The following is a 27,442-nucleotide window of genomic DNA, read 5'->3' as shown; positions in this document are numbered from 1 at the left end:
CTCGATAGAATGGTCATGTGTGTTGGGTGAGTTAATGTCCTGTGGCTGGGAGCTGGTGTGTGACGTGATGTCACTTCCTCCCAGGCGGAGATGGAGCGTGCGCTGCTGCAGGGCGAGCGGCAGGCGGAGCAGGAGCAGATAGAGGCGGAGTCAGAGATCATCGCTCAGCTGCAGCACAAACTCAGCGATCTGGAGAACACCATCCAGCGAGCGAAGCACAAGGTAGGAGCTGAGGACGCAAACACACACACGCACTTGTACACACAGATGGATGCACACACACACACAAACAAACAGACGTACACAAACACGTACACACACCTCATCATCATCATCAGTCATCGGCCAGCTAGAGAGGGGAGATACCACCTCGACCAGCCTCTCTACCTCACCACTGGTCTCTCTCCTGGTCTATCAGCTGCGGGTCTCTCTGCTGTGTCTCCTATTACTCAATACAGCTGTGTTGACTCCTCTGGTCCCTGGCACGTCCCCTCAAAACACTACATTACCCATGATACACCCCTGCACCAAGACCCAGTCTAGTCAGATGGTTTGGATGGGCAGGTCTCTGGGTTACTACTCTCCTCCTCTCATCCTCTCCTGTGTTACGGCTTGGCTCTACCAATTAACCACCTTCAATTAACCCCTAATCCTCTGTCTGCTTCTTCATGCGCACACACACCAAACACACACACTCACGTGCTGCTGTAAACTGGGCCTTTAGGTTGTTCTCTGCAGTCCAGACATGATGGTGGATGGCACCTTTTCATCTCATGCATTAGAGAGAGAGAGAGAGACAGAGAGACAGAGACAAAGACTGACAGAGAGTAAAAGAGAGAGGGCGATAAGTCGTGAATGTGTAGAGAGAGAATCCCAGCGTATGTTGTGTGCTCCCTGGCTCTGCCTCTGCAGGACACGTCTGGGTTCTGGCTGCTCTGAGGTGTAGAGAGAGAGAGAGAGAGGGGGTGGGGGGGTGGGGGTAGAGATGTATTTGTAGAAAGAAAAGGGTAGAGAGGTATTTCCAGAGAAAGAGAGAGGGACATGTATCTGTCTCAAGCTAGCACTGCCACATCACAGTTGCTGCATTTTATATGGAAAGTGGGGCTGTAGCAGGCTGCCATGCTGATTGGAAAGGTGAGGTGTCACTCAAACTGTTAATCCCTCTCTACACCTCCCTTTCTGTGAGTGCTATGGTGTTACTATGGCAACCCAAATTGTCATGAATGCGAGTACATTCATGATCTGGTGTTGGTTTGGCAGTGTTAGTATGACCGTGTGTGTGTGTGTGTGTGTGTGTGTGTGTGTGTGTGTGTGATCTGCTGTTGTTTTGGGAGTGTTGGCCCAGAGGCATGTGTTCACTGCTGTCTGGGTACTGTAGTCCAACTGGGTACTGAAGAGGATGATGAGGATGATAATGATGATGGTGTCATGGGGTTCTAGAACCTCCATGTTCTAGAACCTCCATGTTCTAGAACCTACTCAGTGTTCCATAGCTCTTCTCTCTGCCCCCCCTCCCCCCCCCCCCCCCCGCGCGGTCGGGATCTGTCTCTAACATCGGGCGCTCTGCATGGCGTGGATTTTGAGCCTTGTGTTTTTGTCTCTCTTGTCCTCTCTTCCTCCTGTCTCTCCTCCTGGCTGGTGTGTGTGAATGACTCGCGTGCCTACGCGCGTGTGTGTGTGTATGCCTGTGCGCGCGTATGTGAACCTCCCTGTGTGTGTGTGTGCGTGCCCTTTGCGCGTGTGTCTTTCTAGGAGAGGGCTAACGTAGACGCGGAGCGGCGAGCGTTGGAGAGCCAGCAGGAGAGCTTGGCCGAGCTGCAGAAGCAGCTCCATAACTGTCCTGAGTCGCTCAGGGAACAGCTGCAGGAGCAGCTCAAGAGGGTGGGTCTCCTCCACCTCCACCCCAACACCTCCGCCCCCCCCCAGACCCTCCACGCCACACCTCCTCTACCCCCTCCAACCCCCGCACCCGTACCCCAGGACCACCTCCTCCACCCAACACCACCCCCCCCCCTTACCCAACTCCCACATGCTTCGCCCCTACACCTCCACCCCCCCCATACCTAGACACTTGTCCCGACCCATTCACCCCCACACCATTTCACCCGTCCCGCCCCCGTCCCCCCTTCTCACTCTGGATGGGATCAAAGGTCAGACTAAGGGTATTAACAACATAACAGGCCCATGGCAAACCCTCACACACACTGCACTTCACACACACTGACACACATTTCCTGGGGCCTCTCAGAGGGCTGACACTAAGCTTCTGGAATCTCCCTCCCTCTCTCCTGCCTCCCTCTCTGCCACCCACCCACCCACCTCCCTCCCACCCTCATGCCTCCCTCCTCTCTCCTCCCCCCTCCTTCCCTCCCTCTCTCCTGCCTCCCTCCTCTCTCCTCCCCCCTCCTACCCTCCCTCTTATCATCCTCTCTCCTCCCTCCTCCTACCCTCCCTCTCTCCTCCCTCCCTCTCTCCTTCCCCATCCTCCTTCCCTCCCTCTCTCCTCCCTCCTTCCTTTCCTCCCTCTCTCCCTCCCTCCCTCCCTCTGGTTCTGCTCTGGTTCCGGGGGGCTCAGCATCGTGGTGATTTCTGTAGTTCTTGAGTCATGATTCACACAAGGGTATGTTGCATGTGCTCCACACACACACCTGAAGTGTGTGTGTGCACGTTTCTGTGTGTGTTTGTATGGTTACACGTTGTCTCCTGGGTTGAATAAAGGGACGTTTATTATGTCTTTGGAAAGACTTACTTTTCTATTAACAGCTTACTACTAATCTTTTAACATAAACACTAACTAACCTCACTGTCTCCTCTCCTGCTTTCTGTTACTCTCTCTCTCTCTTATCTACTCTGGGAATGTTTTTATTGTATATTTTTGCCTTGTGTAACCGGTATCTTAAATGCTTGTAGCTGAGTTAGGGGGTGTGAATGAATACACTGCCCTCTGCCATGCAATGCCCATAGTAACCATCTATAGTGCATTTTGAACTTCTGTCAGTCCTTTCTGCTGTGTCGGTTCTAGCCACTGGGCAGAAACACATACCAGACTGCCTCCCTCACAGTTCAAGGGGCACAGACACACACACACACACTGACTGAGGGCTGACTGATGTGTGGTATAAGGCCTGCAACCTCGTCAGTATCTCAGCTCTTGAATGAAGTGACAGCAGAGGACAGAGAGATGGGTCCTCGCTCGCCGTGTTCTGCAGGCCGGCTTAACGGCCGACCGACTGGCTGGCAGGCTGACTGGCTGGTGTTTGAGCCTGCTGGACTGAGGGGGGTTGACGGACTGGGCTGAAGCGCCGAGTTTGGAATGAGCCGGTGGGTTTTAACGTGCGCGTGCGTGTCGATGTGCGTGTGGATGGCTGCGCGTGTGTGTCAGGAGGGGGAGGCGCTGGAGTCGGGCACCAAGCAGTTTGAGGACCTGGAGTTTCAGCAGCTGGAGAGAGAGAGCAGCCTGGAGGAGGAGAGAGAGACCATCAGCCAGCAGCTGCTGCAGGAGAGAGCAGAGTACCACAGCAGCATGGCCGACAGGAAGGTACGGCCCCTGTCCCGTTACGATGACGACGTCATCTGTGCTCAGGCGTTACAAGGCCTGACCCCCCCTGATCCTGTCTGACCCCCCCCCCCCCCCCCCCTCTCAGGAGAAAGTGTCGGCCCTGGAGAGCCAGGCTAACCAGCTGGGGCTGCAGGCTGCTCAGGAGTGTGACAGGCTGGCCAAGGACCGCAGCCTCGTTCTGCAGATGTTGCACAAGGTACACACACAAACACATGGGTGCACTCGCAGACACATAACAACACTCTAGAAGCACACACTCAAAAACACACATACCCACACACGTACGCACAGACAGCTTCATGTGTAGTGGTCTCTCTTTGTCCCAGGAGAAGGAGAGACTATCGTCCCTGGAGAAGAGATATCTGAGTCTGACCGGAGGGAAGAGCTTCCCCAAATCCTCCAGCACCATGAAGGAGGTGAGGAGAGAACAGAGAGACCTCGCTCACGGATGAGGAGCGCGTATCCAATCTATTTACATAGACTGTTCCAGGAGATAGACTATTCCATGATTTTGACAATTTCAGGAGATAGACTGTTCCCGGAGATAGACTATTCCAGGAGATAGACTGTTCCAGGATATTTTTTTGTAATCAGAAACAGAGGATCCAAGAGTTTCTCCGACATGTGAAGTGTAAAACTGCTGTCCTAAAACGTGTGTTTTGTGGTGAAACCAGGGCTAAACACAGGTTAAAATAATTTTGTTATGTGTGAGACCTTGTGGTATGTGTGTATGTGTACACTAACTCTAGCTAACTATAACAGCAACTGTTGGAATCCATAGGTTTATGTTTTTTTTCTTCTGCATTGAGTGTTTGACTATGTGGTAACCATAGTAACCATGACCTCATCCCACCTGGGAGAAAGGGCTCTGCTAAAACAGGAAACGCACCTCGTTCACTGACCTTTTAACACAGGACGCCAATGTCCCTGCCTGTTAAACAGGAAGTGCTTCATATCAGCGAGACTGACCTGTTAGAGGACGCCCACTCCTCCCAGAAATCCCTCTGCCGACCCGCCCCTTCCTACTTAGGCCCCTCCCCTTCCTGTCAGTTGTACCCCAGCAGCCCAACGGAGGTAACCCGACTAACAGCCGCAGCATGAAGCCCCTCCCATACCTCTTGTTGTGTTGTCGTGTCGATGTCGTTGACACCCGCAACCCTGCGTGCTTCAGTATGTGCTCCCCACCCCCACTGCAACCACCCTGGTAGTCCTCAACTCTAAGCCCTGACCAGAGTCATCTGTGGGCAGCTGGTCAGTGTTGAACCCGGCTCCTCTGGTGTCTGGGAACACCCCAACCCTGGAGCTGGCCCTGGGTTTCTGGACATCTGGCTTTGTTGCTACTGAACTAGTGCTCTAATTCAGATGAGTGGGTGTGTGTTGTACATTCCTATGCGTGTGTGAGTGCGAGACTCACGGCTTCTCGTTCTGTGTGGTGGCGTTGCGCCAGCTTGCTCGCTGTCAGGAGTACTTGAAGCTGTCCGACGTCTATAAGATGTATGGCAGCGGTAACCGCGGCAACCTCCCGCTCGCCGCCCCCGCCCCGCACGACCCCTTGCTTTCGCTAGATGCCCCCAAAGAGGTACCATCTATCTCTTTCTCTCTCACACACACCTTCACTCTCTCTCTTTCATTCCTCTTTCTCTCTTCTCTCTTTCTCCCTCTCTTCCTCATCCCTCCATTCTCTCCATCCTCTTGCTCCCCCTGTTGGCTTGATGCTTGTAGCAGTGCTGTCCATTGAACTTGAAGTAAATACGGTGACCTTTATTCCACCAAGAGATCCTAGTCCTGCTTTACCTGATTTATTTCAATCTGCTACGTTCTTCCAGTTGATGTGCCTGTCTCTTTCCTTTCCTTGATCCGCTTCCCTCTCTCTCTCCCTCCCTCCTCTCTCCTCCCCCTTTATCCCTTCTGTCCCTCCTCTCTCCCTGCCCCCCTCCCACCTTCTGTCCCTCCTCTCCTCCATCCCTCTCCTCCCCCCTCCCTCCGCCCCTCTGCTGTGGTAGGAGTATGTGACTGTGAACCAGTTGAGTCAGATGTACGGGATGCCCAAGGTGGAGTCGTCCCCCACTTCCCCTCTCCGCCAACCCCTGCACCCCGGACTGGTAGACCCCGCCTTCTCCTACCTCCCCTCTCCACATGGCTCCTCCCTCTCTCTCTCTGTGGAGGTGTGTCTTGGTCCCCTCGCTGCCCTACATCTCCTTTCATCCTCCCTTCATTACCCTCTAATTCCCTGGCTACACTGTCTCTCTCTTCCCTCTACACCTTCCTCTCTTTACCTATCCTTCCTTCTCTGCCTCCTCTACAAACCGTCTCTTGTCCTCTCCATCCCTCCTCTGTTCTCTACCTCCCCCCCACACCCTCCCTCTCTTTCCTTCCCCATTCCTCACTGCATTCCTCTCCTTCTTTCTCTCCCCCCCCCCCCTCTTACACCTAATCTCTCCCTCTCCATTCCTCTCTACATCCCTTCCCCTCCTCCCCCCTCTTTCCCCCATTACCCTCCATCAGTGTCCAGATCAGTACCCGGCCACTCCCCCTGTATTGACTGTAACCTCATCAGTTTAGTGAGGAATGCATGGCACTAGGCCACAGTAACCACTGTGTGGACGTTCCGTTTGGAGCTGCGGCTTCACACCCAGCCATTCATGACGGCATCCATTATTGCAAGCTCATGCTAATGTATTTACGTGTTTAATCATTCAGTTTAACCCTCAATGATAATGAACCGGGGCCATGCGTGGAGAACAACTCTACTTTTAGCCTATCTCTATCCTTCCATCTTGCCTTTTATTTACTTCTCCTCTTTTTTTCCTCTTCCTCCTTCCATTTTTCCTCCTTTCCTCCTTTCCTCCCCTCTCGCTCTGCTCCTGCCCTGCGGCCCAGCACTACCAGTCTGAGGGCAGTAGGCCTCAGATCCCCGGGCTAGATTTAGAGCAGTGGTACCAGGAGGTGATGTCTGCTGGGCAGGACGGCCAGCTCTGCCCTCCGCCTCTGCCAACTAAGTCTCTCTCAGGCCGCAGGCCGCTGCAGGTAACACCCGGGCTCCTCTGCTCTCCTCGTTTCCTCCTCGCATCTCACTGCTCCTTTCCTTTCATGTCGGCTTCATTTCAAAGACAGGTGTGTAAACATTGTCACGGGTTTGGAGGGGCAGGTGCGTGAGTGGGGGTTTGGATATGTCGGGATGGGCGGGGTTGTAGGAATTGGTGGCTGGGAGGTTTCGGGGAGGGATGGGGGGATGCGGGTGGGCCCAGGGGGGGCTGTTTGTTGTAGTTATTGGGGGAGGGGGTTTGCGTGGGAGGTTTGGGGGAGAGGTGGGTGGCAGGTGTCAGCAGTATCAAAGCCTCTGTAATTATCGTTCCGATCAAAGAGCGTCTAATGACAGAGCAGGCAGCAGACGGCAGGATTAGAGGGGCTGATAGCAGCCAGACTGAAACAGAAGAATGGCGTCCCATTGTTCCTCTCTCTGATAGACAACCCCACCCCTGAGTGTGCAGTCTGGAGTGGGCAGCGCTAACCCCTGGACCAAAACAAGTGCACTACACCCTCCTTGTGTTTGGGTTGATATCCTAGCTATGAGATAAGCTCTGGTTAGAACCGTATGGCGGTTCTGGTCCACAGCTGAGCAATGTGGTTCTGTACCATCCAGGTGTTCCGCTCCAAGCTGGACAGTGAGGCGGGCCAGACTGTGCTGAGATCCAAGCCGGGTTCTGGATCTGGCTCTACGCTGCAGTACGGCGCAGCTACTCTGGGACGCAACACCTCCAGGGTATGTGTGATAACTCCCAGCCTCCCTCTGACAGCTTCTTGTTGCACTGTCATGGAAAACCAATGTGTGACGTCTTCTTCCTTTTTTTGAAATGACAGTAAGTGTAAGCTCTCTCCCCTCTACCCCTCTTGTCCCCATAGAGCCCCCTGCTGGTGGCCAGCAGTACAGGCAGCCTCCCCAGGAACCTGGCTACCACTCTGCAGGACATAGAGACCAAGAGACAGCTGGCTCTGCAGCAGAAAGGTAGCTGGGCTCCCTCAGCCCTCCCCAGACCCCCCCCCCCATCCCCCCACTCATGAAGACCTCAAGCGTGGCATGTTCATGGGTCAGGCAAGGGGAATCATTAAGTAACCCTCGTACTGGACTAAATCTGTCTGTCTTTCTTCCTCTCTCTTTCTTCCTCTCTCTCTCTCTCTCTCTCTTTCATTCTCTCTATCTCTCTCTCTCTCTCTCTGTCTCACCCCCCCCCCCCCCCCAGGTCAGCAGGTGATCGAGGAGCAGAGGAGGCGTCTGGCTGAGCTGAAGCAGAGGGCCGCGGTGGAGGCCCAGTGCCAGTGGGATGCGCTCCACGGCTCCCAGCCCCTCCTCTACGCCCCCGCCGGCCCTTCCATGGTGCACCACTCCATCCTGCACCACCAGCCTGCCGCTGGGGGGCCCGGGGGGGAACGGCCTTATGACACGCTCAGCCTGGAGAGTTCCGACAGCATGGACACCAGCATCTCCACTGAGAACAACTCAGCCTGCTCCCCTGACAACATGTCCAGGTTCGAGGCAGAGCGCGGAACGCACACACACCTTCACACACACACACACACACTTCTGTTCCAGCACAGGAGGTACTGAACTTCGGTTTATAATGGTCCAACTCTTGCAGTGATCATACACCGACCCACAAACAGCATAGAGCTGTAAACAGTTGTGCTATATTATTTGTAGCTAATAGCCAGAACACAGATGTTCTCTGTTATTACAGTTAATGTTCAGTAAAAGGTCTGTTGACATGATGCATGATGCAGTGATGACACACGGATCACCTCCAGAGCTGGATGGTGTAAGTTGGAGTTCACATAGAGCCCAGAAGGATGGAACCCAGGGCCATGTTCTACAGTTCAGAAGGATGGAACCCAGGGCCACGTTCTACAGTTCAGAAAGATGTACAGTGCCCTCCAAAAGTATTGGAACAGTGAGGCCAATTCCTTTATTTTTGCTGTAGACTGAAAACATTTGGGCTTGACATCAAACGATGAATGTGAAACCAGAGATCAACGTTTCAGCTTTTATTTCCAGGTATTTACATCAGGATCTGATGCACAAATTAGAAAATATCACCTTTTTGTTCGAACCCACCCATTTGTCACGTGAGCAAAAGTATTGGAACATGTGACTGACAGGTGTGTTTTGTTGCCCAGGTGTGTCCTATTACATACATTATTCAATCAATAAATACCACTGAATGTCTACACTCAGGTTCAGATTGGGTAAGATAGGTTTTGTCTATGCAGACTGTATTCAGAGGTGAAAACAACATGAAAACCAGAGCGCTGTCTTTGGGTGAAAAACAAGCAATTGTGAGTCTTAGAGAAGATGGAAAATCAATCAGAGCCATTGCAGAAACATTGGCCATAGCCAGTACAACCATTTGGAATGTCCTGAAGAAGAAGAAAACTACTGGTGTACTAAGTAACAGACGTCGAACAGGTAGACCAAGGAAAACATCAGCAGTTGATGACAGAAACATTGTGAGAGCTGTAAAGAAAGACCCTAAAACAACTGTTAGTGAGATCAGCAACAACCTCCAGATGGCAGGAGTGAAGGTATCACTATCTACTGTTCGCAGAAGACTTCATGAACAAAAGTACAAGGGCTACACCAGAAGATGCAAACCACTCATTAGCAAGAAGAATAGGAAGGCCAGGCTGGAATTTGCCAAAAAGTACAGAGATGAACCTCAAAAATTCTGGGACAAAGTTTTATGGACTGATGAGACAAAGATTAACTTTTACCAAAGTGATGGAAAGGCTAAAGTTTGGAGAAAGAAAGGAACTGCTCATGATCCCAAACACACAAGCTCATCTGTGAAACACGGTGGAGGTAATGTCATGGCTTGGGCTTGCATGGCTTCTTCTGGGACGGGCTCATTAATCTTCATTGAGGATGTAACACATGATGGCAGCAGCAAAATGAACTCGGAAGTCTACAGAAACATTTTGTCTGCCAATTTAAGGAAAGATGCAACCAAACTGATTGGCAGAGCCTTCATCATGCAGCAAGATAACGACCCAAAACACACTGCCAAAACAACAAAGGAGTTCATCAGGGGCAAGAAATGGAAGGTATTAGACTGGCCAAGTCAATCTCCAGACTTAAACCCTATAGAGCATGCATTTTACCTGCTTAAGAGGAGACTGAAGGGAGGAACCCCACAAAACAAACAACAACTGAAAGAGGCTGCAGTGAAAGCCTGGGAAAGCATCAAAAAGGAAGAATGCAAAAGTTTGGTGACGTCAATGGGTCACAGACTTGCTGCAGTTATTGAAAGCAAAGGATTTGCAACTAAATATTAAGTCTTATTCACTTAAATATGTTTTAAGTATATCTGTTCCAATACTTTTGATCACATGACAAATGGGTGGATTCAAACAAAATGTGATATTTTCTTAGTTGTGCATCAGATCCTGATGTAAATACCTGGAAATAAAAGCTGAAACGTTGATCTCTGGTCTCACGTTCATTATTTGATGTCAAGCCCAAATGTTTTCAGTCTACAGCAAAAATAAAGGAATTCGCCTCACTGTTCCAATACTTTTGGAGGGCACTGTAGTATAATATGATGGAGTATAATACGAGTATTATATTAGTAAATGACCATGTCTTCTTTGTCTCTCTATCTTTCTATCTCTCTCACAGTGCCAGTGGGATGGATGCGTTGAAGATCGAAGAGATGGAGAAGATGTTGAAAGAAGCCCACCTGGAAAAAGCCAGACTCATCGAGTCACGGGTGAGAAACCAGCCCGTCGAATCACACGACACTGCAACCTTTCGATCCCAAGAAACCATATAGAAACCAGCAAACAGGCAGATTCTTATTGGACGCTTATCCGTGTGTTTCAGGAGCGAGAGACCCTCGCTCGGCGTCACATGCTGGAGGAGGAGAGGAGGAGGAGGGAGGATGTGGAGAGGAGGCTGCAGGATGAGACTTCACACCGGCTGCAGCTGGTGGAGAAGGAGGTCAAGATGAGGGCCAAGAACTTCTCACAGGTAAGACCTAGTTTAGAACTTCTCACATGTCCAACCTGGTTCAGAACTTAGAACAGGTCAAACTGGGTTTAGAAATGTTCTCAGATCACACAGGTCACATTGGGCATAGAACTTAAAATCTATCTTTGTTCTATCTATCTTTTTTGGGACTATCCAAACAACATTATTTTAGGGACATATTTAACACTTGAGTGAAGCAGGATGTAGTTTGACTCCCCCCTCCCTCCTCTCCTCCTTCCCTCTTCAGGCTCGTCCAATGACGCGCTACCTGCCCATCAGGAAGGAGGAGTTTGACTTGCGCTGTCACGTGGAGTCGTCTGGCCATAATGTGGACACCTGCTACCACGTCATCCTGACAGACAAGATGTGCAAAGGCTACCTGGTCAAGATGGGGGGAAAGATCAAGTCCTGGAAGAAGCGCTGGTTCGTCTTCGACCGCCTCAAACGGACCTTCTCCTACTATGTCGGTGAGTTCACCACGAGAGGCCTTAGCTCAGCTGGCTTTTAACTACTAGCATACCATAGAGACTGAAGTTTGAACCCCTGCCTTGCTAGTAGGAGCTGGCTTTGGAGTTTGATATACGAGTGTGTGCGTGCATTATGCAGTAGCGATGGCTTTAATGATTTTTTTTTTTATCTAAGAAGACTTCAGAGACTCAGGCATTCTGCTAATATGCAAATGAGGGGCTATTTGAATGATAAAACAAGTCGTTAGAAGATAATTACTCTGAATTAAAATATAACAGTTATTCCTAGAAATGTTCTCCTCTATATGAGCTGCTGGTGTAGCGTAGTACTGGTTGGTGTGTTTATGCCAGGGGGGGGAGTTGGGTGTGTGAGCCCCCCCCCTCCCCCCTCCACTTCAGTTGTCAGAGGCTGATGAAACACACTGCAACCCTGTACCACAACCGTGCAACACTGCTACAACGACTCTGCCCTGACAGAGCGGAACAGATACTGTTGTTGCTCCTACCATCAGTATAAATGGGATACTAAAAGAAACACAGAAAAAGGATTTCTAGATATTTCTATGCAGATTAGAGTCATTGGCAGGTGGCTTGTCAGGGTTGTGGATGACCACTGACCATCCAAGTTTGGTTTAGTTTACTGTGACAGTGGATAGCTCAACCCTTTTGTCAATCTTATTGTTACCGTTGTGTCCAATGTCTCCATACTGTATGGATTACTATTGTACCGGCTTTCCTCCAGCAATAAACTAAGCCAAAAGCTGTCATGGAAGCTCCCAGGGCTTCATTTTGGTCCTGCTGACACCATGACCGACTATAAAAGGTTTTCCTTCCACTTTCTTACCACATCCTGTCTCTCTCTCCTCTCCAGATAAACACGAGAGCAAGCTGAAGGGTGTTATCTACTTCCAGGCCATCGAAGAAGTCTACTATGACCACCTACGCAGCGCCACCAAGGTACTTCCTGTCTGTCTCTACTTCCTGTCACTTTACAGACCCTACTTCCTGTCTGTGCTGCGCTCTCTGTATACAACGGGAAATATCTTTACTCAGTTCTGTTAGTTTGTTATTTTACCATCACCTTGTCGCTCACACTTTTTTTATGATCAGGGGCTTGTTTCTCAAATTTTCTGTTGTGACACAGTGTACTTTTCGATACATGTTTTTGTTTGCATCTCCTATTCTTTATTTTCTCCCCACACTGTTTTGCTTTGCCGGCTGGTTTCACCTGGTTTCAGAAGGGATTTTTCAACCTGAATTTGACCAGTGTATGTATCACTCTTGCTGTCCCAATTAACCCCAACCCCATATCCCCCACACTGGAGAAATAGCCCTCCACCCTGCCTGCCCCACCTCCCCTTCTTACTTCAGTGCAGCCTGTGGGCTCACTAAAGCTGAGTCTTCACTGCATCTGGTTTTAAACTTTCAAGTGTGCTTGATATAACTCGGCAGGCATGCTGAGCAAACAAGACGTTCATGGTTTGCCTTTACAACAGAGTTCCAACCACACAGGGAAGCTAAATCAAGCACACTGCAGCATGGCACAGATCAGAGGAGACCCCCATGTTGGTGGAGGGTTTTAACCTGGCATGGTCCTGTGTATGGTTTCTACAGCAGCTGTGTGTCTCCCGAACTTCTCCTCTCTGTCCTCTCAGATCTGTGTAGTTGTGTGTGCCAAAAACGTGTACATGTTCAGAGCTTATGAAGTGCATGTGTGTGTTTGTGTATTTAAGCGAGTGTAACATAGTGTCTTAGAACCTCAGCACTTCCTGTAGTACTTCCTGTTGTACTTTCTGAAGTACTTCCTGTTGTACTTCCTGTAGTACTTGCTGTTTTGACTCGTCCTGTGACCCCTCTGTTATTTGTCCCTCTTCTGCACATATTTGAGCTCCTGCCCTTTCAGTTTTGGAGAGAGGTCTGTGTGTATCTGTGCATGTGTTTGTGACTGTTTATGTGTGTCTGCGAGGCTATGTGTGTAAGAGTGTGTGTGAGGTAAGTATGTGTGTAGCACGCTGACTAATAGTGTGATGTGGAATAACATGTCCCTGAACTCAGGGTGGGGGTCAGAGGTCAGCTCTAGTGTACGGGGGGCTGTTCTCCTGTACCTGCCTCAGGTTCGACTTAGCCTCTGCCTAGCCGCACGCTTACCTTGGACCTTTTGTGTTTTGTGGAGGGTAATGTTATGATACTGATGCTCTGTATTATCCTCACTCCCTCCCCTTCTCTCCTCCTATCTCTCCATCTCTTTACTTTTCTCTCTCTCCTCCTTCCCCCTCTTACTTTCAGAGCCCCAACCCATCTCTGACCTTCTGTGTGAAGACCCATGACAGGCTGTACTACATGGTGGCTCCTTCGCCTGAGGCCATGAGGATTTGGATGGACGTCATTGTCACCGGGGCGGAGGGATACACGCAGTTCCTCAACTGAGGTCAAGTGGAGGGATACACACCTGAACTACAGACAAAGGCCCTTCTAAGGCCTCGTTCTCTGTCTCCCACTACTGGGAAAAAGCCTTTTGATTTTCTATGATTTTGTTACTTTTGATCAAATATTTTTAATCCGCATCCTCACTTTACACTATAGAAATTTTCAACACCATTGTTTTCTACTCTTGCCTTGTTTGGGATGGAAAAAGGGAGCCCTATAGGATAATGACACACACAAGTATATACAGTAAACCAAAATGTAGTACTGACAATGCCTTTCTATATTGCCAAATGGGGATCTTGTTTAAGTTACAGTTTTACGAACTATTCTGTTATTTTGTGCAGAATTTTGAAAGTTATTTTTTTTTTACACATTATATTGTTCAATATTGCCAAATGATATTATGCCAATGTTTTCTCTATAATGGTCCATCAATGGAATGCAATGAAATGTTCCATTAAGAGTAAATTGTGTTTATCCAGAAACTCCATCTGCAATGGAGAGGTATAATGATCTAAGAGATATATTTTGAGAACTTATTTTATATGTCGTCTATCAAAGCTTATAGAGATCAGTGAGGCTGGGACTACAATTACCAGTGTCCGTAGATAGCAGCTCAGGAGTCTATGTTTGTAGTTCTTACAATCCAAGTCCACTGTTGAAACTACACTGTGTCCATCTTATTTTGTCATGTGGCCAACCAATTACCCTTAAAGTGCGAAAACACATGACACAAACACACACCTAAATAGAGGTAGGCCCAGTCTGTTTGCCAAGTCGTGCTTACTTGACCCCCAACAGGAAGCAGCCATCCACCACTGCCAGCCTACAACAGCGAGAGGCACACAGGAGCAAACACCACCCAACACTCTGTGCCTTGATCTCCCCAGTCATAATCCTAGTCTGAAACTGTCAATCTAGCTACATCCTGCTGCTGAACTAGCCACCATCGAAGCTAATGTAATACTGTGTTTTTATACATGTTAAACAATGGTGATGTTTTGACAGACTTGCATGAATGATCTGTCTGTAGGGAAAGCAGGGTCTATCCCTTGCCCTAGTTGTAGTAGCCGCAATACTGGAGGGTTATATAAAAAAAGGGGAACCAGACATGTATAAATTTGGTTTGAACACGGGTGGGGTCAAACATTTCTATCAACCCATATGCCAACACTACCCTGCTCCGTCACTAATTATGTGTGGGGATGTTTCAATGGTCTATTGACATTAGTAGGCTCATATCCCTACTGCCCACCCAAAAACCTTTGACCAGATCCACCTAGAACAGACAAGGTCCAGTCCAAACTTGACCCTACAGCTTTAAGAATCTGGACTGACCTGGTGTCATTGTAATGTCGATGATTGCCACATCGTGAAGGATTGATCAGGCCGTGATCAATCATTACCTTTTTTAATGTTATTTTTGTATTTTTTAAGAGGCGTATATGCGTTTGGTGTGTTTATTTTTTGGTGGACAACTAGTGACTCTGATCATGAGACTCTGCATGCAGGGGTCCACATCATGACCCCGGGGTAGGGAGCTTCTGTGTCCTTTATGTAATTTATCTTAAATGATACCTGAGATAGCAGATGTCAGTCTAGAAAGAAAAGTGATAAAAGACCTTAATATATATTCTCCTTCCTGCCTTTTCTGCCCCTTGCCCCTTCTGGGCTAATCCAAACTATTCTACAATTGTCTGGAGGAATCAGATCACTATTAATGATAATTGATATGATCCTTGTTAGAAAAGAAACTGACTTTTATACTGTATAAATGAATGCCTGTATGAAAATGTTGTTTTTTCACCATTGACTGTCATTGAAGAAGTTTATTGGTCACAGTACATATCAGTGGATAAAGTGTTTTATCAATACACTGTGTTTGTTCATACAGCTGAACACACACTCAGAGAAGAATACAAACACACACACATAGTCAGTAGATTATCACACATATCAGTATGACATCTGACTGGCTCCTGTCAGCCTGCCACTCACCCAGTCAAGCACTCCTTGGACCAGCTTATGTTAACAGTATTGGTATCCTGTTTAATAAGGTACTTCAACGTATGGAATTTGTACGTAAATCTAGTAAACGGATGTTGCAGAACCGATGTGTTTCCTTGTCTTGCTTCAACACAGTAATAAAGCATGTATTCCCAGTACAGTGTCACTAGTTGGCCCCAGGGGGAACTTCAGCAACACTGACATGGTATTGGTGTAAATTGACTATGAACTGTGAAATGAACTTTGTTCTGACTAGGTGGATCTGGTCATTACTTGTAAAAAACAAACAAACACTATATCAAATCTAAAAACAAGGTAAAATTGTAGCTAGTTAAAAACTAAAAACTCTTTAGCCGATTCACTGACACTTTTACAGCAGGCCTCAGCAGTTCCACCATTTGTTGGGGTGTTTTCAGGAACTACGCAAAAGCATAATAAAAATAATCATCACATACATGTAGGGCTTGGCAGAAATCAATAATTCTACAAAGGAAGCAAATGGTTCATCTCTGCTCCAATCAGCAAGAAGAATATTCTCGAGGTATTCTACAGCTCATTGATGTCATCACCTGTGTAAATACAATTACAAACAACAACAGGGTTTTATCAACCACCATTTTCAATATGTGGTTGGTGTGACTGGCTACTGATACCCTTAAGGGGTGGTCACACTCAGGCCAAACAAATTGCACCTCATTCATTCCTTAATCTCTTGACCACACAAGATTCCATCTTGCCATGCTCAAAGTTATTATTTGGTTCCCTAATCACAGTGGTTTGGACCACTGACAGTGTCCTATGAGGAACTACTGGCAGTTATGGCTGGGGGTGAAGTTAGTTTGTGATAGACAGATAGTTCCACCATAAAAAAATTGTGAAAATTCCTGCCATTTTCAAAACAGTTTCCAAAGATTACTTCCCTTATGTGTAACAAACCATCTGGTGAGTCAGGTTATGAACCCCTATCCTAGCGCCGAAATGTTCTGGTCCCTGCTTATTTTGCCACAGCACGCTAATACATTTTTCACTGTGAATTTAGGTGTAACTGCCCCTTAGCAGATAGTCAATCAACTCTGGGTCCAATATGTTACATTACTGGAAAAATAGCTATTTTAAATGTGTATTGATGTGATTCAAAGCAGCATGTTGAAGGAGCGATGTTAGGAACTTACCCTCAGCGCACGGAGAGCTGTAGTCACTAACCGCCACGTCACCTGAGGAGACACTCAAATTTAGACTTCATTTATACACTCAAAACCATAGTAACAAAGCATGCCTAAAACCCTGTTGTGTTTCCATCTCTCCTATTCCTTTTCTAAATGTGTTCATACTTGTCTGGTAGTAGTCGTAGACTTTGACCACAGCAGGTTTGAGGTTCCTAACTGGAAGGTCCTCCTGGATGACCAGGATGTAAGGCTGGGTTTCCTGCTGCTTGAGCTTGAAAACACAGTTAAACATTAGAGACTGTTGATTTGATTTTCAGTATTGGGTTGATTTTCAGTTATGGCAGTAAACAAGTCCTTTTTGTCACTTTGACTGTTCTGAAATATTCAAAAACTTTAAGTAACTACCATGCAGATTAGTCCAATTGAAGTGCTATGAAAGATTTGTGAAACTCTTGAAACCTACCCCGTCAACATAGATGATAACATGTCCGTCCTCCTCATCGACACGCTTTACTGTGCTGGACTTTTGCAGCTGACAGAACAAGTTAGTAAAAATATAGAAGAGGATTTAACAGAAGCAGTATTTCTGTATGCTCTTGGTATTTCTACATTTGAACTCACAGGTCTGAGGGAGCTCTTGTCTAGGATGAAGCCAGAGAGAAGCTTGACGTTGATAATGACCATGTTGGTCTCCTTCCGGCGACCGTTGTACCTAAAACACACAAACTTTATCAACTTCTTTCTTCTTGGGGAGTTCTTCAAGTTTGTACAGCTTTATGGGCTGTGTTAGATGTAGTTGTCCATGGCTTGGGACCCAGTACCTGACATTCACAGTCACAATGAGAGAGGGTTTGGTGATGTTGCACAACCCAAACACCTCAGTCGTCACGTTGAAGGCTGAGAAGTCCGGAGGAGGAGGGATGTTGTAACGCAGAGCCATCTGAAATAGGAACAGTGGATTACAGTTCAGTCAGTTATGCTGTATGTTGACATCAAATATCAGCCCCACAGTATTTATAAAACTATCAATGTGATGCAGATAAGAGGCATCACACAAGGCATATGTCTCACCTGGAGGAAGACGCAGCTCTTCCCTTCAGCCCTGATCTTGTAGTCCCCGGGCACCTCCCCTAGTGGAGACTCCTGGTACAGCAGGCGGTTGTGCTGGTCCACCTGGAACTCTTGCCTCGAGCCCCCAGTTGAGGTCACCACCACTGTACTGACACCCTCCGGACTGTAGGTGGCAGCACCGTACCTGGCCAGGGCCTGTAGCGCCACAACTGTATCCTGGTGAAAGGCAGGCAGGTTGATACTGATAACCGTTATACCCAGATAAGTTTAAAGGTTTGGATGAATGGAGTTACAGTCTACCTGTGTGGAAGAGAACCCTCCATAAGGGTTCTGTTGCTGGGCCAACCAGCGGACGATGCTGGATGAGTAGTCCAGGCCAAAGCCCTCCATGGGCGGTCCAGAGAGCAGCGCCAGCAGCACGTATGACGTCATCTCCACCTCAATGGAGTCCAGGCCCTTCCCAGAAGCCTCAGCTCTCTCCCAGTGGCGAGTGCGGTCTGTGAAGGGAACTAAGGTTCAAGGCTAAAAATGCACTACCCGCCCAACGATATGTATCAATGCTAACCAGCCAACTAGCTAGCATGCAAGGCAACAAGACAGCCATTAAACCAACCATCTCAAGAGCCAGACAGCCAGGTACCTGTGGTTTTGGCCTTCAGGTGCAGGTGTGTGATGAGTTTGCTGCGCGTGTCCTGGTCCCCGGCCAGTGAGAAGGTGTAGGAGAGCAGGGCTGTGGTGTACAGGTTCTCCAGTGAGGCAGCAACTGCCATCTTTAGGCAGGCCAGACAACGGTCCACCATGGGGTCCTGGTGACACAGCAGCACAGAAGTGCTCAGCCCCACTCTGCCTGTCTAACACATATCTGTAAAGCACAGGACTGTGTTCTAGCACGCTATGCTAAATGAAACAATGTGCTGTATCTCTATGGTTAGCACAATGACCACAGCTGCAAGGGTTTTGGATCAATGTAAAGTTGTGGAGAGTGGTGATCTGTAGATGAGGGTTAACTGGGTTTACACTCACAGTGGTGTTGAGTCCCAGCTCCAGCAGAGCAGCAGTGATGTAGGCAGTCAGGGACACGTCATCACTCACACCTCCCTGAAAACAGGAACAACACATTTAGCCACTCTCAGAAGAATAAGCAACACTATCAGCCAATCACAAGAGAACAGGGAACAGTCAGCCAATAACGGTCTTGCTTCAAAGATTGAATTTGCCTGCTCCCTCGCCCTCCCCTTCACCTTCATGCCATTGTGGAAGAGTTTCCCAACAGAAGCAATGCAGCCATCAGGTTGCTGAAGACCGGCCAACCAGGACTTTGCCTTGGCAATGTGGGCAGGGTCAACAAATATGAAGGGCCGTGCTCCTCCGAAAGACTTCATCACAAAGGAGGTCAGCCTGAGGTCCCACAGAAAACACCTGAACTTGAACTGTGCACTTCAATAACTTTGTCTGGGATGTAGTCACCATTGACTCGTACAATCCAATCTACAAACGACTCCAGTATCCAAACATTTTTTGTGTGTTGTGTGTGAGAGGCAGTTCAGACTCACCAGGTGTTGCCAGACTCATCACTCTTGCCGAAAGCGCTGTATGAGCCATCATCATGCTTGTAGTTGAGCTCCCTTTGGTAGCCTGCAAGAACATGGTGGTTTACTGCAGTTTGCAAGCCATCCATCTATACAACCATCCTTCCAGCTCCATCCATCCATCCTCTTGGCCCTTCAATCCATCTATTTCTCCACCAAACCACCCAAACCTCTCCCAGTGTGACTCACCACTCTCCAGGAAGTGTGTGGCCTTGTCTTGGACCTCAGGGGTCAGTTGCCTGGTGCTCTGCAGGTACGTCAGGATGTAGATGTTTGGTGCAAATAGAACCATGTTCTGCTCGCCACATCCATAGGGCATGGCCAGAAGACTGTCCAGGTTCTTCATGGCTCGACCCATCAGGTCACCTGGGAGGGGAGGAACGGTCAGAAACCGGACAGTGAGTAACGTTGTAGAGAGGAATCAACTGACAGGAATATGTAAAACACCAGATGGTTCATAAGGGTTAGAGTTTCAGTACAGGACAATAACATTATGTTTTACCTAGGACAGAGATGGAGGCCTTGGGTGATCCTTCCACAAACACTTCTGGCAGCTTCAGAGAGATGTCCCTCTCTACTGGACCCTCTGGAAACAGCAGACACACACATCAACAACAACCTTTTAAAAAAAGCAACACTCCTAACCGATATCTGCAAACCGTCAGATGCTGCAATAACACCACCAGGTTCAGAACACCTACCTGCAGGGCAGAGCAGAGCGTTGTGGCTCAATGTCTGCTGGGTTCCCTCTGCCTGGAAACAATGAAGGATGAGAAAAGGACTAAAGATACAGTAAACTAACTCAGTGACATTAATATAAGCCTGAGAAAGTAAAGGACAAAACAAACTTGAATGCACTACCTTGAGTTTGTAGTACTCACCTCCACCAACAGGGGTCGGATCACCGTGTCAATGCGGCCCTTCTCAGGCAGCGTGGCAACCTCATTGCCACAAAGATCCTCCGTCTTCAAAGCCTCTGCACTCACCTTCACACTCACCTCTCCTACACACACACACACACACACACATTAACATGCATGTCTAGATACAGAGACACCAAATCTCTTGGTACACAGGAAGAGACATCAGTATGCAGGTTGAGCCTAAAGTACCTCACCTTCACAGGGGGTGTCACTCTTCTCATGTACTATGGATTGACAGCTCCCCCTTCTCTCTTACCTCCCTCTCCCTACTCTCTATCACCCCTTCTTGCATACAGTTGTACACCACTCACCTCCCTCCTTTTAACCCCTCTGAAATGGAAGCTCCTGGGGGGGTTAAAAGTCTAGGGGGTTAAAAGGCTCCCCCCTTTTAACCCCCTACCCCACGTCTTCCTACTATGACAGTTGTACACCACTCCTATCCTGGGTGTTAAGCAGGTGCCTGGAAGCTGCTAGTGACTCACCGAGGACAGTGGGGGTGATGATCCATCGGAATGTTCTGCTCTCGTCGGCACACAGACACACCTGGTACTGGCAGCCATCACAGGTCTTGGCGCTAAACTGGTCAGATTCCGGCAGAGTCACTTTCACCTGGGAAGGGGTCAGATCACAATAAGGACAAATACATGGCATTGTCAATGGTGAAATAGAAATATAGAAAATCTTCTTGAAAGATTTAACTTCCTTTTATTACCCATAAATCATTCACATATTTAAAAAAATAGCTACATTTGGGTTTTCTATATTCATATATTCATATCTACATAGTTTAGTTGGTTATTGTTATGTAGAATGAATATTTTTATAAAAAATGAGGGATAACTTGTTTTATCACACAAAGTATTTTATCTCGTTTTTTGCATATTTTGTTTGAAAGTGTAACTGTTTGCTATTGTCAGCTTTTCGTCAATGTACCGTTCTGTTGCTGTATAGGTTACATGCTTGTCCAATGAAATCCTAAATTCCACTTTCTGAACAACCACAACCCTTACAACAACAGCCCAACAGCCTCAGAAAGCTGGTTTTGCGCCAAATAACCCCATGTCAGGTGTCATACTGTACCATGATGCACTTGGAGAGGTAGTTGAAGACGGTGGCCCGGAGGATGAACACCTCGCCACGGATGACGGAGTAGGGCAGGGTGAGGCTGAGGAAGAAAGGCTGGAAGGCAGTGAGGGCAGTGTCGGGGGCCAGACCCAGACCCACAGAGGACGTACAGAAGGCCCCAGCAGCCCACTTAGTGATGGTGTCAGGAACCGTCTTCTCTAGCGTCACAGAGCCAGAGTCTCTGCAGTACAGACAGAACCAGCCAGGTTTACTCTATAAGCTGGTCTCTAGGGTTACTAGAGGATAGTGGCTTGAACATGCTGAATCATGTGTGCTTTGTGTGCGTGATTCTTCTTTTGAGAGTTTTAAAGTCATTCTGATGACAAGATACATTGAACATAATACATTCTTCTTTTTTATCATCACCAGTTTTGGGACGTAATCTGAGTGAGCCTACCCAACAGGCACCAGATCCCAGATCCAGGTCTCAGGGAAGTAGGTTCTCACGGTCTCCTGCGATTCTTCAGCTCTTCCTCTACCACCACCTTCTGTAGCTAACCGGACATCTGCACAGTATCACATTTTAATGACACACTTTATATACAAAATGTCAGTAAGAAAGTTTGCCATGGAAACCAAAGAGCTGTTAGATATAGTTTGTGGTTAGACAGTCGTTTTAAATTATATCTGGAAAACTATTTAAGATTATAAAGTTTAATCAATACGATCCCAAGTGTGGATGTAAACACTATGTTATATTGATAATTCCTGATTTAATATTCAATCCACAACGTTGTATCATTCAGTAAAAACTGAGGAAGAAGCTAACCACCAAACAATCACGTTGTGATTACTTACCAGACTCCATGTCGTCAAACATATAGCTTATATGCGAATGACAGTCAAAAGGTCTTTTCACATCGGAGTTGGTGAGGATCTTAATTCCCACACCCTGGAAGAGGAAATCAAAGGGCATTTTAAGAACACCTACATCAGGAACTAGACACATCTATCTGGTGAGTTTGTTTACCTTCATGACACAAACCCAGTACTCAACAGCAATGGGAAAGCACTGTTGTATCAACATTGTGATTTTTTACGTTGGATGAACTTGGTTTAGGACTCGAAAAACGAGCTCCATAATGTAATAAATGAGTGCTATAAATACAAGTCCTTCTTATAACACATAGAATGCCAACACATTTAAAGATGCCCTCTCACTTTAAAAATGCTGTAGACATCATTCGTCTCCTCCTTAGGTTCATAGAAGGAACGTTTCTTGCGGCTGGCTGGGTCATCAGCTGGTTCTTCATCTACTTCCATTAATTCTATCATTTCCTGGCAGGGGTATGATTCATGGTCATTTATGGAGTAATGGTAGCCTGTCAGCTTATCGACTGGTAACAGCTTGTACACCTGCACATAGGAAACATGAACTCAGTGGTTAGTTTGCAGTCAGTGTGTGAGGTCAGAACAGTTGTCAGTATGTGGTCAGAGTGTGGTCTCGCTGTGTGGTTAGACTGTGCAGTTAGAACATACCGATTTAATACTGAGCTCCTTTTCAGGCTCCAGCAGCAGGACAGACTGGTCGATGGCCCTGATGGAGCAGAGAGAGCCAGGCGCAGCCTGCAGGCTCAGGGACGTCTTCTCCCCAGGGAGCTCCTGAGGCAACGAGAAGCTCAGAGAAACCTGCACACAAACACACATCATTATGTACAGTATGCACCTGCACACAGTGGATGTGGAGAAGATGACTTACTGTATGGACTGACTATTACTGTAACCCGGAGCCTACCTTGTTCTTCAGGCAGAGCCGTATGGGGAAGTCCTGGCTGTCTGCCACAGCCTCTCCGCTGGGCATGACTGTGTACACAACCACCTGGGCAAAGGGTGCAAGGTCTACCATCTTCTGAAGGGGAACACTCAACTCCCCTCTATTGACTGGAGACAGAGGAATACACAAGAAGCAAATGGAAATTACTTCTCGCTCTAGCTCCCAGTACAACGTCAGACTGTCTGGTAATTTTGAATCAGATATTAACTGTACCTGTCTGCTCCGTCACAGTCACAGGTATGCGTCCATGATGCACCACGCTGCCTCTTGACATTACCTGCAACCACAACACAACCGACTGTAGTACCACAACAGATTGCAATTCCCCGCTAGTCCTAAACACACTTTGACACCCATGTCTGTACTATCTCACCATGTAGAAGAAGTCCAGAGTTTTCTGGCCCTCCTTAAGCTCCTCCCCACTGATGATGTAGGTGGCGCTCACTGTGGCGTCTGTCTCACAGGACAAGGTCTGGCTGGCCTGCTGGATCCTCACAAAGCTCTTGCTCTTGGAGTAGAAGGCCGTGAGACTGTGGTGGGCTGAGCCGTACTCTGGAAGGCGTTGGTCTCTAACATACGGATGCCTGTCCTCTTTAAACCTGCTGCGAGCCTATAGAGAGAGAAACGTGGAGGAGAGACAGCCGGGTTGAAGGGACTTTGAACTCCAGGATGGAAATACAGAAAAAGAGAAGAAGAAAGTTAGTGGGTTAACAAAAGAAAGAGAAATAAAGTAAAAAAGAGATACAGTGGAGAGAGAGAGAGAGCAGACCTGTAGGGATACATGTTCACTCCATAGCGAGGTGTCCAGAGAGAAGGGGACCATGCCCTTGCTGTCTGTGGTCAGGGTCCAGTTATTCACAGGGGCAGTCTGCAGGAACAGGTAGACCAGGTCGTTGGCTGCAGGGGAGGAGTCTGGGCCCACCACCTTGATCTGGAAACCCACAGGACATACTGGGATGACTGGACTACAGATGAACACCAGGGCAGGTGGGATCAGTGACCTCTGGATCCATACAAGCTATTTTTAACACCCGCCGATGTAATCAGCACTGTCACTGATAACAGAAAGTGGATAATGTGGTCAATGATATCTGCGTTGTTGCTTCTCATTGGTCACCTTGCCCTGGTAGGGGATGCCTGGCTTGTAGGCCGAAGGGGCGTCCTCAAATGTGACCTTTCTGATCGCGCTGGAGAATTTGACGCTGCCGCTGCCCTTCAGGACTACCCCTATAGGAAGAACATGGAATGGGGGGGTCAAGGGTCACAGGGAAAACATGATGTTATCCTGCTCCTCTTTCTGAACCCGTCCTTCACCTCCTCTACTGCTCCTTCTCTCTCCACTTCCTCCTTCTCCCCTTCCCCTCTCCTACCTGTCGCAAACTTCACCCTGCCCTCTCCAACCTCCTCCCTCCCCCATGCTCTCATTAGCTCTCTTAGCTCGTACTTGTCCAGTAAACCTCCATCTCCTCCTCCTCTACTGCTCCTTCGCCTCCTCTCTTTCTAACTTACCTGTCCCATACTCCTCCATCTCTGCCTGCACATGGAAGCTGTCCCGGAAGCCAGACATGTTCAGGTTGAACTGCGTCACATCCACCACTTGTGTGGCACAGCCGCTTTTGTCCGTCTTCACAATCAACCAAACAAAACAGGAAGAGTGTACTAATATTACAAGAGGCACAATCATTTCATTAATCCTATAAATTCCTCATGAGGTTATTAGATCAAATGAAGATGCAATGCAGTTCTACAAAGAGAACCAGGCAAAGAACAGTTCCTCACAGACCCCACAGTCATCCATGGAACGAGATAACCTGCGTCAAGCCTAACATACAATTATTTCATATTTCCTGCAGATGTCTAAGTCGTTTTCCTCGTCCAATATCCAGAGGTATTTGTATCCCTTCTTCCTGCAGACCTCAGCCTTCACAGAGCCCAGGACAGGCTTTCCATACGTGTACCTAAAGAGAAGCAACACACCTGTCAAACTGCCTGGCTTGATGGCCATTGACTGTGTCCTGGTTGACTTATGATGGCATCACCATCACCATGAGAACTTACTTTCCACAAACCCTGAGAGTGGCCTCTGTGTCCAGGATGGTGATGACGCTGGGTAGCTGGACCTTCACCTCGTACTTAGGAAGGACTGAGAGGAGGGCAGGAAATGAACACAGAACTATATCCAGACACGTACATTGTTACAGACTCTGATAGACAGTGATAGAGAGTGATACAGGCAATAACACAGACACAAACAGGGATATAACATTAAAACCCCATTACAGACACAGGCATAGCTAGATGGCTGACCATATTCCTTGATGTCGAAGAAATGTTTAATCTGTTTGCCCTTCTCAGTCCAGGCGGTGATGGTGTAGGCACCCTGGGTGGCCTCTGGTGTTGTGGGGTGGGACAAGTCCAGGATGCCGCTCACTGTTGATTGGTTTAGCCACTGAGCGATGCGGTTGGAGTTGGGGTCCTTTGCACCAATCAGAGAAGGAGAAATGTATAGTTCTGATGGTGAGTCTGTCATTTTTAAGCTGACTCTATTCTTATGAAAATGCACGAGTCTTAAGGTGACTTGATTATTGAATTGACTATCATTTGTATTATATTTTCTAGGTTTGTACTTCAATATTAACTGATATTACCTGAAGCTCCACAGTTTGAAACTGTAAAAGAGAGAGATGCAGTGTTAGACATTGTCAGATGGTATATTATGTGTGTGTGTGGGCGAGTCAGAGCCCCCTGTACCCTTCTACACTCACGCTCTGACTAAATCAACTGTACTCAAGGTCATTGCACCGTCCCAACCTCCCTCCCACCCCCCAGCACCCTCCTGGATTACAGCACAGCTCCTACTCTCATCCTGTCAGCCTTCTTCCCATAGCTCCATAGAGGTCATAGCGCTATTAAACTAATCACAGAATTGTCAGCCCAGAAACACCAGACACACAAAGCAGCTCACCATCTGATTGAGCGGCACAAAACTGGAATCCAACGAGACGATTCGAAACTGAACTGAAAGGGTAAAATAACAGACATTTAAAAATATGTTACTACAGATTACACTGTGTGTAGTCCTAGAGCTAGTCTTCTACCCTTCTGGCCAGGTTTGTAGATGGGCTTGTCTGTCTGGACGAGGGTGATGAAGGTGGAGGGTCTGATGAGGATCTTGGCCTTCTTGCTCATGGAGTCCTTCTCTCCAGTCACTGAGACATGGAGGGTGGCCACAGTCTCACGGACCACAGGGGGGACCTGCAAGACACGCATGAACACTTCAGATGTAGACCTCTGTGTTGTGACACTTATGGTACCAGTACAACAGAGCCATGGTAGATTAGTGGGTTAGTATGATGAGGCCAATATAGTGACACCAGAGACCCATGGACTTGGGATATCTCCTCAAAACAAAGCTGTGTAATTACTCAGGTCGGATTACAGGCAGGTCTAAGTGATCTCAGCTCAGATCATTGGTAGATGAAGGTATACCTGGAAGGACAGGCAGCGGTAGAAGTCCTGGGAGACCCCAGTCTCCTCCAGCAGGGTGGCGTTGGCCTGCTCCAGCTGCAGGATCACCCTGAGGGAGAGGGGCTCTGTGGGGCCATGAACCTGGGCACACACAGTCTCCATCCTGCCTCCCACCACCTGGGAGCTCATGGTCACCATGTAGATACTGCAGAGGAGAGGGGAGGAGGGGATCCTTACGTTATCTGATTATTTTATATGGTGACAAAATAAAACATTTAAGATGTTAATTTTATGTCAACAAACCCGTTTCGTCATGGTGCACTAAGATGTGAATGATTTCAACTAGTCTAGGCGTGCATGCGCGTGAAATCCCCCCGTAGAAGTTGGCTATACTTACAATTCATTTATGGTGCGCAAAGAAAATAATTTAGGCTACCAATTTAACGCAATATTAAACAAAGTTGTATTTTTTAAGCATTCTTTCATGTTTGGTAGACATGTTTTTTTTTACTTACGGTTCATTGCGATGCAAGGTACGCGATGTTGCAGTTTGCAAAAGGGCCGATGCGATCACAAGAAGGACGCTAAGCACCTTCAAGTTCGGATTCATCGCTGTTGTCACTTTTCTGGCCGCTACAGATACGCTCTTCACTGACAGTCCCTCACGAGTCACAGAACGGTGCTGTTCATATTTAACTAGTCTACACTGCCCCTGTCGCTCCCAAAACGCTTGGTTCCCGGAAGGCTCCTCCCTGTTCTTATCATCCCTTTCCAAAAGTGTTTGTGTGTAGCATATCGACTAATATTGTGAAACGTGTCCCTGAACCCAGGGTGGGGGGGTCAGA

At 47.9% G+C, this 27,442-nt stretch overlaps 2 protein-coding genes across 5 annotated transcripts in view; one reads left to right on the top strand and one right to left on the bottom strand.

Moving 5' to 3' along the window:
- phldb1b (pleckstrin homology-like domain, family B, member 1b) overlaps nt 1-15,584 on the top strand; it is a 41,960-nt gene extending 26,376 nt beyond the window's left edge. For 3 of the 4 annotated variants that reach the window (XM_047035346.1, XM_047035344.1, XM_047035345.1), the window contains 13 exons: nt 85-222; nt 1,753-1,881; nt 3,383-3,538; nt 3,645-3,755; nt 3,886-3,975; nt 7,203-7,322; nt 7,463-7,565; nt 7,801-8,086; nt 10,230-10,320; nt 10,434-10,580; nt 10,828-11,047; nt 11,919-12,004; nt 13,334-15,584. In XM_047035346.1, the coding sequence (XP_046891302.1) occupies nt 85-222; nt 1,753-1,881; nt 3,383-3,538; nt 3,645-3,755; nt 3,886-3,975; nt 7,203-7,322; nt 7,463-7,565; nt 7,801-8,086; nt 10,230-10,320; nt 10,434-10,580; nt 10,828-11,047; nt 11,919-12,004; nt 13,334-13,474 (1,818 nt within the window). In that variant the 3' untranslated portion in view covers nt 13,475-15,584. Of the gene's footprint in view, nt 1-84; nt 223-1,752; nt 1,882-3,382; nt 3,539-3,644; nt 3,756-3,885; nt 3,976-4,501; nt 4,634-5,021; nt 5,139-5,562; nt 5,725-6,439; nt 6,587-7,202; nt 7,323-7,462; nt 7,566-7,800; nt 8,087-10,229; nt 10,321-10,433; nt 10,581-10,827; nt 11,048-11,918; nt 12,005-13,333 lie in introns of all 4 variants that reach the window. The other variant, XM_047035347.1, reaches the window with a different exon arrangement.
- LOC124477509 (alpha-2-macroglobulin-like) lies at nt 14,114-27,304 on the bottom strand. Its single transcript, XM_047035341.1, has 36 exons — nt 27,113-27,304; nt 26,619-26,802; nt 26,228-26,384; nt 26,095-26,147; nt 25,778-25,798; nt 25,437-25,605; nt 25,188-25,272; nt 24,961-25,087; nt 24,639-24,753; nt 24,247-24,356; nt 23,899-24,060; nt 23,503-23,739; nt 23,343-23,406; nt 23,091-23,236; nt 22,835-22,984; nt 22,517-22,711; nt 22,154-22,247; nt 21,753-21,861; nt 21,311-21,536; nt 20,713-20,839; nt 20,189-20,310; nt 20,009-20,060; nt 19,810-19,893; nt 19,497-19,673; nt 19,272-19,353; nt 18,960-19,116; nt 18,742-18,816; nt 18,359-18,524; nt 18,019-18,215; nt 17,719-17,934; nt 17,469-17,587; nt 17,269-17,359; nt 17,111-17,179; nt 16,813-16,918; nt 16,654-16,695; nt 14,114-16,050 (listed from the first exon to the last, which is right to left on the bottom strand). The coding sequence occupies exons 1-36, from the start codon at nt 27,205-27,207 to the stop codon at nt 16,028-16,030; spliced, it is 4,404 nt and encodes a 1,467-aa protein (XP_046891297.1). The 5' UTR covers nt 27,208-27,304; the 3' UTR covers nt 14,114-16,027.
- Between the last annotated feature and the right edge of the window lie 138 nt (nt 27,305-27,442).

Source organism: Hypomesus transpacificus, chromosome 15, assembly GCF_021917145.1.
Source record: "Hypomesus transpacificus isolate Combined female chromosome 15, fHypTra1, whole genome shotgun sequence".
NCBI lineage: Eukaryota > Metazoa > Chordata > Actinopteri > Osmeriformes > Osmeridae > Hypomesus > Hypomesus transpacificus.
The sequence above is the reverse complement of the archived record's forward strand: the minus strand, read 5'-3'. Positions and strand labels throughout refer to the sequence as shown.

Excerpts from the sequence above, each read along its gene's own strand:
- LOC124477509 (XM_047035341.1), bottom strand. The coding sequence starts at position 27,207 with ATGAATCCGAACTTGAAGGTGCTTAGCGTCCTTCTTGTGATCGCATCG. Across the intron at positions 25,606-25,777 it reads TTCAAACTGTGGAGCTTCAG|GACCCCAACTCCAACCGCAT; the intron begins GTAATATCAGTT and ends ATTGGTGCAAAG. Across the intron at positions 21,862-22,153 it reads GTTTGACGACATGGAGTCTG|ATGTCCGGTTAGCTACAGAA; the intron begins GTAAGTAATCAC and ends GATACTGTGCAG.